We start from the raw sequence: 12,959 nt of genomic DNA, 5'->3' as shown, positions 1-12,959 counted from the left end.
CTATTTTCACAACATGACTAGTATGAAAATGTTTTGCATGATTATACATGTGAAACATATCAAATTGCTTATTAATTCAGGGAGGAAAGAAATAAGGGAGGAAGAGAGAAAATTTGGGGCTCGGTTTTTTAAAAATGTTAAAACAACAAAAATACCTGGCCGGGGGGGAGGGGGAGGAGGGAAAGAGGGGAGGGAATCCAGGAGAGAAACATGGTGAACTCTTATTTAAGAATTAACTGAGAGGAAAATTAAATTATACTATTGTGGGGCTATTAGGAACCATTTGGACAAAAAGTGTTCGATCTGTGAACAGATCACAAATGTGACACAGAAGAATGATATTGGATAAGAAGGGAAGGTTTAAACTAGAGCAGCTAATAATAATGATAAATTTGAGATTCCTCTGCTCATGAACTTTATGGCTCCCTATTATGTCTGCTTTTATACATTCTCACTATATATGTTGGCTTTTTTATTTTTATTTACTTCAAATCTAAATACAAAAAGACCAAAACATAACAGCATACCACACACAAAAATTCAATCTGAAACCATGAACCTCTATTTCACATCATTTACTTTTTTGAAAAGCTATGCAATACACATCAGTTTCAAAGCCATCCTGTTGTTCTGTGCTTCCTTATGCATTTTCTTTTGTTTTCTGCTGTGCCTTTCCCTATCTCTTTGCACTATAGAAGGCTACTATTAGACACAGAGATGTGTGTGTAAAACTATACTTTCCATACTTTTATTTATCAGTTCTATAGAGACGAGTAGCATCTTCTTTCATAGATCCTTTGCAGTGAGTGTTTATAATACACAAAGTAACTCAAGTCATTTACAGCTATTTTTCAAACAATGTTGCTGTTACTATATACAACTTTCTCATGGTTCTGTTCATTTGGCTCTTATTTCGTGGAAGTCTTACCATGTTTCTTTTATAAAAACAATGGAATCCATCATTTCTTATAGCCCAGTAGTATTCCATCACAATCATATACCACAACTTGTCCATTGAAAGGCAACCCCTCAATTTCTAGTTGTCAACACAAAGAAAGCTGCTATAAACATTTTAGAACAGACCTCATCATGATGCTGCTGAAAGGTCAAAGTGTAGTTCTTTGGGCATGATTCCAGAGTGCTTTCCACAATGGTTGGATCAGTTCACAATTCCACCAACAGTACATCAATGTCCCAATGGTTCATGTCATTTCCATTAAACTGGAGGATCCTAGAAAATCCCTAGACTGTGAGATTAAACATCCCCATCTCTCATCCCAGTGCCTAGAACATAGTAAACACATATAAAGTCTTATTGATCATCTAGGAGAAGTAACAAATTCCTCTGTTTGGCATTTAAAGCCCTTCACAATCTAACTCCAGATTCCTAATTTCTTGCTTTATTTCATGTAAATCCTTCCTTCATTCTCCAATTCCAGGCAGCGTGGTCTCTTTGCTATGGACTGGATTTGAAACTTTACATTTCCTCTGGCTGGAGCCTGCTTTTTCTTTACCTTTAGGCATTCCTGCTTCCTGCCAGGCTCATGTGCCACTTCCTGTGTGGGAGAAGAACCTCTCTCCTTCCTCGGTCACTGATAGGCTTAAATGTTATTTCTCTATACTCTCATAGAAAGTATACTCCCTGAGGACATGAGCTAGTTTTCATGTTTTGTTTTTTTTCTTTTTCTTGTATTCCTAGTCATGTTCAGCACATTTTAGTCAGTTATAAAAAGCTGGCTGGATTGCACTGGATTTGATTGGACTAGACTTAGGTAAATTTCATCCCTCAAAAATTGGAGAACCTGTACGACTGGGCTTATACTCCGAAGAGATCTTAAAGAAGGGAAAGGGACCTGTATGTGCAAGAATGTTTGTGGCGGCCCTGTTTGTAGTGGCAAGAAACTGGAAACTGAGTGGCTGCCCAACAGCTGGAGAATGGCTGAATAAACTGTGGTCTATGAATGTTATAGAATATTATTGTTCCGTAAGAAATGACCAGCAGGAGGATTTCACAAAGGCCTGGAGAGACACGACCTGATGTTGAGTGAAATGAGTAGGACCAGGACATCATTATACACGGCAACAATACTATATAATGATCAATTCTGATGGATGTGGCTCTCTTCAACAATGAGTGGATCCAAATCAGTTCCAATTGATCGGTGATGGACAGAACCAGTTACACCCAGCGAAAGAACTCTGGGAAATGAGTGTGTACCACAACATAACATTTGCACTCTTTCTGTTGTTTGCTTGCATTTTTTCCTTCCCAGATTATTTTTACCTTCTTTCTAAATCCGATTTTTCTTATGCAGCAAGATAACTGTATAAACATATACATATATTGGATTTAACATATACTTTAACATATTTAACATGTATTGGACTACCTGCCAGCTAGGGGAGGGGATGGGGGAAAGAGGGGAAAAGTTGGAACAGAAGTTTTTACAAGGGTCAGTGTTGAAAAATTACCCATGCGTATGTTTTATCAATAAAAAGCTATAATAAAAAAAATTTTTTTAATTGGAGAGCCTGCTCTAGCTATGGGAACCCCAATTCTGGACATGTTGATATCAATAAGGAAGAAGCAGTTCCTGATATAGAAATCACTGAAATACAGGATGGGAGAAATGTGACTAGAAGCCAGTTCCTATGAAAAAGATCTGGGTGTGTGAGTGACTACTTGCTCACTCTGGCAACATTAGGACCAGACTGTTTTAAAGAGTTGTTAATCTAGTCTATGCTAAGAGTTACTGTATCCAGAAGGAGGAAGGCAATCCTGTGGTTGATACAGAGTAATTCCATTTAATAGATGAGGGGCAGCACACTTCAAGGCAGGGCAAGATGAGACTGTGCCCAAGGGAGTACAATAAGGGGATTAACCGCACATAGACTGTAAACACCACCAGATGGGTGGCCGGAGAGGTTCTGAAGAAAAGCTGGCCTCCTTTGAGGCCCTTCTCGCCACTCATCAGAAACCACGCCAAGGGACGGAACCCAGGATCCACGAGAGAGCAACGGGTGCCCTGAAGATGCTGGGCTGTCCCCACTGTCTCTTCTTCGCGAGCCATCACAGAGCAGCAGAGGCATTCTACATGGCAGAAAGCCCTGAATGTCAGACTATGCTCTCAAACGGTCTTGCAAAGAGCCCTGAAGGTCTGGTCTGAATGGTTCTGGTCTGTAAGCTGGGGCTCCTCCTATAGGATACTGAAATGTACAGGACTCAGATGATTCCGGTGAGATATGGGAAGTACAGGGATGTGGGCTGGTGCAGGGAATCATTGCACACCAGTATAAAAAGCTATTCAGGCAGAAAATCCCAGCAGTCAAAGAGAAAGTCCATTGATTCATTTATTCCACCAGCACTTTATTTAGGCAAAGTTCCTGTCTAGGAGGTACACTGCCAGGCGCGGAGAATCCCAAAGGCAATCTCTCCTCTCCGGAGCTCACACTCTACTGAGAGTAAAAGGGGAAAGAAGGACAAGGATACAGAGAAATCCATGCAAAGAAGATACAAAGTAAATGGGGGAGGGGGGGAGCTAGGTGGAGGCGATTAGGAATATCTGTGCAGGGGCTGGGGCCCAAAGGAATTAGGGATTCGGAGGGAGACCAAACAATGGAAAAGCATTACGTCTGTAGCAGGTAAGAAGCACTGTGGAAACAGGGCGAAAAGGAAAAGCAAAAATGACTTCTGCCCTTTAGGAGACTGCATGTGAAAGGAAAGAACAACATGTACCAAATGCACAGAAAAGAGACAGGGTCACTCAGGAGAGGGACTGGCAGCGGGTTGGGTGAAAGGCGGGGAATCTAAGGAACAAGGGGAGAAAAGGGGAGAATTGCAGTCACGGGAGGCTGTCAGGCAGAGGCCACTGGGAGCTGGGGTGTCTCAGTGTCAAAAGGGAACCAGGCTGGGCAGGCTGGGATGCAGAGGCGGCTCGTGGGCAAGGAGCTGGGGAAGCCAGCTGGAAGCCCCCCAGGAGAAGGGCTCTGAGTGCCCTGGAGCCAAGAGGCAGCCAGTGAGGGATCCGGAAGGGGGGGACTTCTGGGCATTCTGATTCTACAAATAGGGAGGCTGGAAAGGGAGGAGACTGGAGGGAGACCAATTAGGAAGCTGTTCTGAGGCCCTGTGGAGGAGGTTCCAGCATTGCATTTGGTCCAGACCTATTACTTCATGGCTGGCAGGTAAACACTCTCCGCTGACAGGGACTGGCAAAAGTCCTGGAAAGTCACTGGAGCATCAAGGGTTCAGGCACTTGCTCATGGGCAAAGTTGGGTGCCAGAGGCGAGACTTAAGCTTTAGACGCACAAAGGACCTTAGCAGATCATCAAACTCAGCCTCTTCAGCGTACAGATGGGGAAACTGAGGCACAGAGGAAGTGACCTGTCCATGGTCACATTGAAGTGATCTCTCAGAAGAAGCCCCTTAGAGACTTTACTACCCTGGAGGCCGGAGTATAGAACAGGGACTGGAAGGGTCAGGGGAGCTCTCAGAGAACATGCTGGAGGTCATTATAACAGTCCAGGGAGAAGCAATAAGGGCCTGGGCCAGCCAGTGGGGATCTCGATGCATAAATGACAACTCCCAGGATGAATTTTCAAATCTGCCCATTTCAGGATCTCTTTGGCTCTTGAATAATCAGTAGATAAAAAAGAACTTCTCTAGTTGCCTGACCTTGTTTCCTCACACCTGCTAATGTCAGAATCCCGGAGAAAGGCACTAGGCAAACTGCAGAGAGCGTAGGCTTTCCAGATCCTGAACTCGGGCCTCCCTGCTTCAAACACTTCCGGGCTGTATGCTCCAAGGCAAGTCACTTAACCCTGTGTGCCTCAGTTTCCTCCACTATAAAACGGGGATAATCAGAGCCCCTAACTTTCCAGGATTGTGGAGCATAAAGATCTCTAAAAAGTTCTTAGGGTCACAGTGCCCAGACATAGTAGGTACCAGACCAGTGGTAGATATTATGCAATGCATATCACACTCTTCAAATGTTATAACATTAAAGTGCTTTACAATTGATTTTATTTTGAAGCAGAAGCTCACTCCAGGGAAGGCCCCCAGCTCCAGGTGTGGGGCCGAGGGCGAACATGGGATTGGGTTTGAGGATGACTCCTGAAGGAAGCCCTCCCCACAGCACTGAAGGGGGGGGGGAGTCTACTTTGTAAATCCTGATGAACATAATGGCCTGATCTTATTTATATTAAAAAAAAAAAAAAGCCAACTGGCATTTTGCTTAGCTTAAACACAGCAGAAACGTGGCCAAGGTATTTCTCTGCAAAGTTTTGTTACAGAGTACTACAAATGTGAGTCTTTTTTAATTTAAAAAAGGCCAAGTTTCAGGGCTAAAATAGCTACATTTTCCCTAGAAACTCCTCATTGGGAGAAGACTCCATTTTCTTCCAGGTTTGAGAAAACCTCCCCCTCCATCATTCCTGCTCTGAGCAGAAATGAACGCTGCATTTTGCAAAAGCAGCTATTTGCCCCTGGTGCCGAATGCAAACATCCTGGGATCTGAGAAGCGGCCAGGAATCATGGAGGGGGGGGCTATTCTTGGGGTGGAGAAGAGCTCCCCATTTCTTTTCATTTTGGTTTTTGATTACTGATGAGTTAAGGCAAGGGAGAGAAGATGGTCTTGGGCTCTAAGGGTCAGGGTCTCTCTACTAAGCCCCTAGAGGTAAAGGCCTTGAAGGCTGGGATAGTGGGTTGGGGGAATGTAAGAGGGGTGGGGAGGTGGGGGGGCTTATATGGATCTAATCTGCTGTCTGACCTCTTCCAGGCCCTTTCAGCGCAGTGATCTCTGAGGAAGGACAAAGGCAGAACACATTCTGCTGGATCCATTGTACTGAATGGATAATTATAAGTTCACCTCTCTCAGATCCTCTCCTCAAAGCCTGCCACACCACATTTAGAAGTGGTTTAGGCCTGAAAGGTAGAACATAGGCCGCATTAATAAGCCATTACCAATCCAGCATGGCTCTCCCCTTCATCCCCCTGGGTAATGGAGGATGGGATTTGGTGTCCCACACAGCTTTTCCAAGTTAGAGAAGAGCTGTTGCTCTGCCATAGACCAAGAAACTCAAGTCTGAACTAACAAATCCCCGACCTTCCCACAATTCAGTGCTATGGGTAACACAGCTCAGGAACATCCTTTTTTTTTTTTTTTTTCCCTGAGGCAATTGGGGCTAAGTGGCTTGCCTAGGAATACACATAGTTAGGAAGTGTTAAATGTCTGAAACTAGACTTGAACTCAGGTCCTCCTGACTTCCTATTTTTAGCCTTTACAAAATATTTTAATTTAAAAATATTTATTGATCATCTGTTGCTCCAAAAGCCAGGAAGATCAAAAGAAAAAACATAATCCTGGCCGCCAGCAAAGAACTGCAATCTAGGACAGGAACTGAGACCTGTACATAACAAAAGGCGATCCGGAGAGGCTCCCTAAGACAGGCCCCAAGTTTTAGAGCACTCCCAAAGCACAGCTTGGAGAGCTAAGGAAGCAGGGAAGGCTTCCTGGCAGCAGCATCTGGCCCATGACGCATTTAGGATGTACAGAATGTCAGCAGACTGACAGGGTGCAGGGTGGGAATCTAGAGCACAAGAGGCTCTGGGAAGAGCAAGGGGGGTACGGCCGTCCTGAGATGTCCGGAGGGAGGCTGAAGCTGCCCGGGGACTCCCCCCACGCTGTGGCAAACCAGAGACACGCGCAAGATTCTTTGGCAAACGGTAGCAGCTCCTCTCAGAATGTTTCTGAGCAGGGAATGACAAAGAAAAAGGCAGTGGGCAGTGCACGTGCTACTGTGGTGAGCCAGGGCAGAAAGAGAGCCGAAAGTTAAACAGCCACTGAGCCAGGAAGGAGGCTTGGGCTGCCAGTTTTAATCAGAAAAACCTTTATTCTGTTCTTTTCTCGTGGTTGGGTTGTTTCAGGAGGGTAGATCAGTCCGCCACTGGGTTTTCTTGGCAAGGACACTGGAGTGGCTTGGCCATCTCCTTCTCCAGGTGAGGAAACTGAGTCAAATAGAGTGAAGTGACTTGGCCAGGGACACACAGCTTCAAAGGGTCTGAGGCCAGATTTAAATTCAAAAGATGAGACTTCCTGTTGCAGGCCTAGCCCTCTAATCCACAGTGTTAATTAACCACGTGGGACACAAAAAAGGCAAAGGCAGAGTTTCAGCTTTAAGGAGCTCCCATTCTAAGGAAGGACACCACAAAATTATGCATACACAAGGCATACAAATGGAAAGTAAACTTAAAGGGAAAGCCTTAACTGTGGGAGGTGAGAATGAGGACGCCCCGGGAGGAGAGAATGGGGACACCACGCCCAGGGAAGAGGCCCCGGAAGGGGGAACAGTCCAGGCACAGGACTGGACAAAGACTGAGGAGAGAAAAGCTGGGGGATATATAGGGCTCAAAGGGCAGTAATTTGTAATTAACCTGGAAAGATAGGGATGAGAAGGGCTTTAAATGTTCTAACTGGTCTAACTAAATTCATTCGGCCCCTAGAAGCCCGTGGCTCCCTTCTGCCATTAGGGCATCAAACAAATTCCTCTATTTGTCATTCAAATTGCCTCTTCTCCCCGGGCTCCATTCCACCAGCTCAGTGGATTACAGACCAAGTGGTCTATCTTCCTCAGCATAATTTATGCCTTTCACAGCCTTTCACAGCCTTCCTGCCTCCCTACCTGGAGCTCCTAGAATCCCCCGCTTCCTTCAAAGCTCTTAAGTACCCCGGCCTAGATGAAGCTGGGTCTGACCTCCCACTGCAGCTTCTCGTGATCCCTGAGGGAATCCCTCTCTGTGGCTGTCTGGCTCCTATTCCTGCCCAGAAAAATGGAAGCCCCTTCCCAGCTCCTTTTTCTTCCACCTTCAGCAACTAGCCAGCAGTAGGTGTTTGATTAATAAATGCTCCCTGCTACTGTTCTACTTCCATGTGGGAAAGAAAGCTCCTGGTTTTAACCTAGAGACCCATTAACCCGCCTCCTGAAATTCTACTCTGTCCTCAAAGACCCAGCTCAACCGTCTAAGGTTGGGCCTTTCCCAAACTCTTAGCCCCTCTTGTTCAGACCCAGTCACAGGTGAGGATGAGGTCTTTTCCTTCTTCTTCTGGGGCCATGCCTCCCCTTTCTCCAGGACCCAAGGCCCCCGCCTTCTCTCCTATTCCCACTTATCCCACCTCCTTATCGCCCTGCATCCTCCCACATACCTCCCACAAACTACAAACAAAAGCAAGTTTTCTTCCTAAAACCCAAACCAAACAAACACTGGGACTCCAAAGGGCCCCTCAAGCTTTAGTACCGGGCCACGGTCTCACCATGGGGCACAGATTACAGCTCAGTTTCCCAGGGTACCCCACTCCCCAGCCATTCCACCGCCGAGCCCCTTTGTTCCTTTAAAGCCTCAACCTAGCTCTATCAGGCAAGTCTGAGACTCCTTTCTTAGTCCTCCACCCCAGCCCCACCCTCCCTGCCCAGTCCCCAGTCTCTCCCCTTGCCATTTTCCCGGCAGCACTTTGTCCCAGTTTCTGAGCACCAAGGACACCCACCAGTCCAACTGCCCGGACCTTTTTCTCAGCTTTCTCTGCTGACTGGGGACCCAGGTTGCAGCTCCTCTCCACTCTCCCTGCAAACTTGTTCCCCAGAATCTTCCAAGTCCCTAAATTCATAAATCAAGCACTGTTCTCTCTGTCACACACATCCAAATCTCCTCCTGGGAGACCTCCTGGCACATTTCATTTTCACCTGTCCAAAAAGGATCTCTGCTTTCAGCTTTCCCCCAGACTCAGCCCTCCTTTACACAGGAGGGTGTCCTTTGCACAGAACACTTTCTACCAGATACGTGCTGTATCTCCCTCCTCCCTACCCGCTTCTCAGAGGGAAATGTATAGTTTTCTTTTTGCCTTTGCATCGATGGTAATTTGCAGCCAGGGTCTTGTTGACAGAGTGCTGGTGAATGGCATCCCAGTGGGGCACTAACAAGAGGCATTAAAGGGCAGCAAGAGCATTCTGAACAAAATTCTGGCTGACAGTTTTGTTTGTTTGTTTGTTTGTCCCTTTGAGTATCATGTAGTTTAAACTGCCTTAATTTATAGAAGAGGATGCTGAAGCTGAGAGCCGAGGGGCTTGTGCCCAAGGCCCCATTAGTAAGTGGAGGACCATATCTCCAAAAGAGCCTTTCCTCCTTTCTGTAGTTTTGGCCTTTCAGGACCCCATCTGGGATTTTCTTGGCCAACATCCTTCACTAGTTTGCCACTTCTTTCTCCAAAAAGGAAACTTATTGTTCTTCACATCCAACACAATTATAGATGAGAGAAACTAAAGCCTATATAAGGAGATGGATTGGTCTTGGAGGCAGGGAAACCCGGGGAATGGGTTCAAATGTTGCTAGGCAAGGTTCAGCGTGCCTCAGTTTCTTCATCCTCAAGATGAGAAGGGGGGCGCGAGATTGCAAACCTAAGTCCACGGCCTTCTGTTCAAGGAGGCCTCGGCACCTGGGCCTGTTTCCTCATCTGTCAAGTGAAACGCTCGGTCTCATTAGCCCCGATGCTCCTTCTAGCTACCAATCTGCCGTTCTCCCACACTGCCTCTCGAAGGCTGGGCCTTTGGCTGTGAGGCCCGAAGGGCTCTGGTGCAGGATCCACTTGTCTTAAACACTCAGCAAATGCTCCTGGATTGAGTGCTTCACTTCACAGATGAGGAAAACGAGGCTCAGAGAAAGAAAGGGGAGGATTAGAACCCAGGTCCTGCTTTCCGACCCAGGGCTTTGTTTCCTCTCTTAGTTCCCACCATCGACCCCGGTTGTTTGGTCTCCGTCCTTCCCCATGGATTGGGAGGATCGCGCTCGTTTTGTGGGTGTCTTCCGCCGTCCTCGGCCTCCCCGGCGCCTGGCACAGCGCCGGGCGTCGCCTCCACCCCTTCTTGCGGAGGCGATCGGGGCCGGGGCCCGGGCCCGGGGGAGGCCTCCCGGTGGAATGCAAGCACGGGATCGACGGGGCTCGGGGGAGGGGAGGGCGGCGGCCGGCCCGCGGGGCCCAGACTTACTGCAGGGCGTTGGGCGGCTTGGGCATGGCGGCGGCGGGGGGTCGGGGGACTCGGCCTGCGGCGGCGGTGGCTCCGAGGACTGCGGGGGCTCGGGCGCGGGCGCTCTGTTGGCCCCGGCGCCATGGCGACGCCGACGCCCGCCCGCCTCCCGCCCGCCGCTCGCTCGGGCCCAACCAGCGGCCGCGCGGTTGGCTGCGGCAGCGGCGCCGCGCCGGGAGGAGGGCGCAGGCGGAGGGCAGGGCCCGCGGTTGGCGGAGGCGGAGGAAGCTCCGGGCCAGGCGGGCGGGAGGCGGGCGGCCCGGGCGCCAGGCCCCTCCCAGGCGGCGAGCGTCCGGGGCTGCAGGCGGATGGATGGGGCTCCTTCAGGCGGCGGCGGCGGCTGTAAGTGCGGCGTCCCGGGACCCTCCCCCTGCCCCTCTCCCCCGGCCGCCCCGGGACCCCAGCCCCCTCCCCGCTTCCGGGGTGCGAGGACGAAGCGGGGCCGTGCCCCCGCCCGCCCCAGGGGCCCCGCCCGGCCCGGCTCCTGGGCGGCCGAGTGACGGCTGGGCGAACGCGCATGCGCGCTCCCGACTCTGTCCGGGCTTTTCCTCACTCCCCCCCTTCCCCGCGGGCACGCCGCTGAGCTGTCACCGACGTCCAGGCCGCGACTGCGGCGCGCGAGCTCGCGTTGCCTCCCCCGCCTCCCCGCCCTCCCACGGCTGCGCGCGCGGCTCGGGTTGTCTTTGGCCTCCAGAGCCTCGAGCCCGTTCGGGTGGGGCTGCGCGCCCCCGCCCCGCCTGTCGGCGGCGCCGCGCAGTCCGCGCCCCCGCCCTGCCCACATCGGCGCCGCGCGACTAGGCCCCGCCCCCTTCCTGGCGCGAGGAGCGCGACTGGGGTGGGGGGACGCCCTGGGGTGAGGAGGGGGGAGGGGAGGGGAGCGGTTCATCTGGCGAAGCCGAGCTCGGGGAGCGGGGGGGGGGGGGGGTGGGCAGGCAGGCCGGAAGCTTGCGGGGCTGCAGGAGTAAGGGTCTGGTGGGGGGAAGAGGAAGGAAGAGAGGGAGCAGTGCGTGGGGGAGGGGAGCGGCCCGGGAGCAGCGGCCCCGCGGCAGAGGCCGGCCCGTGAGTAGCGGGGCTGGGGGCGGGGCCCGGGTCCCCGCGGGGGGCGGGGCCCGGGTCTCCGCGGGGGGCCGCCCGGCCGCCACCCCCCTGAGCCCCTGTCTTGTCTCGGCGCAGATGGTGTGGTGGCCCGCTTCTCCCAGTGCCTGGCGGAATTTCGGGCGTGGTTAAGAACCAACTGGCTGAGGCTCAACCCCGACAAGCCGGAAGTGATGCTGGTAGGCTGGGGCACCCTGGGCCGCCCCGGGAGGGGGGGGCGCCCCGGGACCCGGGGGGTCACGGGCGGGGGCTTTATTTGTTGTGCATAGCCTAGCGTGTCGTGGCTGAGCGTGGACTGCCCCGCGAGAGGGCTGCGGGTCCGAGAAAGCGCAGTTCGGTCTGCGGAGTCCCGAGAGAGTGCCGGGGACCCAGCGGGCTCACATCCCCGGGAGCCAAGCCGGGTTGTGGGCTCGGGGGTCCCGCCTGCGGCCAGAGCCGGTCATCGGTGGCCCCTTGGGCGTGGCCGCGGGGGAGGGGGGGGAGACTGGACTATTTTTAAAATTCTGCCCGGAGAAGTCGGTAGCGCGGCCTTTCCCGGGCTTCTGAGGCCGGGCCGGCGTCCCGGGGCTGATGTTCCCGGGCCCTCGAGTCTGGGGATCCGGAATCCGCCTCCTGGGCCTGGGCGCTAGAGGGCGACCGGGAGGAGAGTAAGAGCAGCCCTGGGCAAGCGGGGCGGAATGGGCAAAAAATACGACTTAGGCGATGCCCCTGTGTGGTTTTCTGGGGGTCGGCCTTGTGCCCCTCGGACACCCGTCCCGCATCCACGTCGCCCAATTTTTAAAGCCCTTGGAGACTTGCCGTTACAAAAGGGGTGTCTAGAGGTGACACTATTTAAAGCTCGTTCCTTTTGGAGGGATGTGCCCAACGAGCCCAAAAGGAGAGTCGGGCTTTTCAGAAACGTTGCAGCCGGGGAGGTGCACACACTAAAGCGGAATTGTGAGCAATCATTTGCCCCAAAGAAGCGCCCATCTCCCCTGCATTTCGACAGTAATCTCTTTCCTCGGTGCATGGGGAAGTCACTCCTGTTGCAAAGCAGATGAGAGAATTTACCCCAACTGGCCTATGTAGAGTGTTATGACTTGGGTAGCTGCTGTGCATCTTAACAGCTCCCGGTTTTCTTTTTTGCAATTGGAAGAGTCGTTTAACAGCAGTAGTGAACACGGTTTGCTGAAATGCGTTGGTTTCTTTGGGGTTGAGTTTTTAAGTTTGCCATTTAATTTGGGCCAAGGTGTCATTTTGACATCATCTCTTCGGTCTGCCTGTTTTTAACGGAAGTCGTTGCTAGCAAACGGCTTGGTAGCTGCGGGGCTTTTTGTCCCAAGTTTTAACGGTGACGATGATTAGTGCTAAAACATACATCATATTGCTAATATGTGTCATATTCCATATAAAATATTCTCAAGTGTGGAAAAGGGTGTGGAAAGGACTTTGTAAGGAAGTTTCCAAATCTGTACTAAATGTTCGAACTGAATTCTGTGAAGTGATTCCACTTATGGCATTTCAGCCCCCAAACTTTTTTTCCCCTTTTTCTTTTGTCCATTTGACCAAAGCCAGCTTAAATATCATTTGAATAAATCTGAAAAGCAGAGCTTCCAATCGACTCTTCCTAATATTTATAGTTTTCACGTGCATTAGAATACTGGCAAGTCTTGACTCGGGCAGTCCCTTGGACGTGGGCTGAATGTTAACGCTGATCTGCTGGTTAAAAGCCCTTCCTGTCCTCCATTTTGTTCTTATCTGACATTCTTGTGAGGAATGGTCGCCAGCGCTGTCATTTGATAGAGATCCTGCGT

The 12,959-nt window shown here is 51.0% G+C and overlaps 2 protein-coding genes across 7 annotated transcripts in view; one reads left to right on the top strand and one right to left on the bottom strand.

Moving 5' to 3' along the window:
* The window catches only part of DNAI4 (dynein axonemal intermediate chain 4), a 75,878-nt gene extending 65,697 nt beyond the window's left edge, over window positions 1-10,181 (bottom strand). For all 3 annotated transcript variants that reach the window (XM_051999478.1, XM_051999480.1, XM_051999481.1), the window contains exon 1: window positions 10,033-10,181. In XM_051999478.1, coding sequence (XP_051855438.1) covers window positions 10,033-10,058 — 26 coding nt within the window. In that variant the 5' untranslated portion in view covers window positions 10,059-10,181. The remainder of the gene's footprint in view (window positions 1-10,032) is intronic.
* Window positions 10,182-10,305: 124 nt separating this feature from the next.
* The window catches only part of MIER1 (MIER1 transcriptional regulator), a 58,497-nt gene continuing 55,843 nt past the window's right edge, over window positions 10,306-12,959 (top strand). For 2 of the 4 annotated variants that reach the window (XM_051999474.1, XM_051999473.1), the window contains exons 1-2: window positions 10,306-10,413; window positions 11,245-11,345. In XM_051999474.1, coding sequence (XP_051855434.1) covers window positions 10,380-10,413; window positions 11,245-11,345 — 135 coding nt within the window. In that variant the 5' untranslated portion in view covers window positions 10,306-10,379. Of the gene's footprint in view, window positions 10,414-10,906; window positions 10,925-11,244; window positions 11,346-12,959 lie in introns of those variants that run through there. The other 2 variants (XM_051999477.1, XM_051999475.1) reach the window with 2 other exon arrangements.

The sequence above is a fragment of the Antechinus flavipes genome, chromosome 4 (assembly GCF_016432865.1).
Source record: "Antechinus flavipes isolate AdamAnt ecotype Samford, QLD, Australia chromosome 4, AdamAnt_v2, whole genome shotgun sequence".
Lineage (NCBI taxonomy): Eukaryota > Metazoa > Chordata > Mammalia > Dasyuromorphia > Dasyuridae > Antechinus > Antechinus flavipes.
This window is presented reverse-complemented; position numbering and strand designations above follow the sequence as displayed.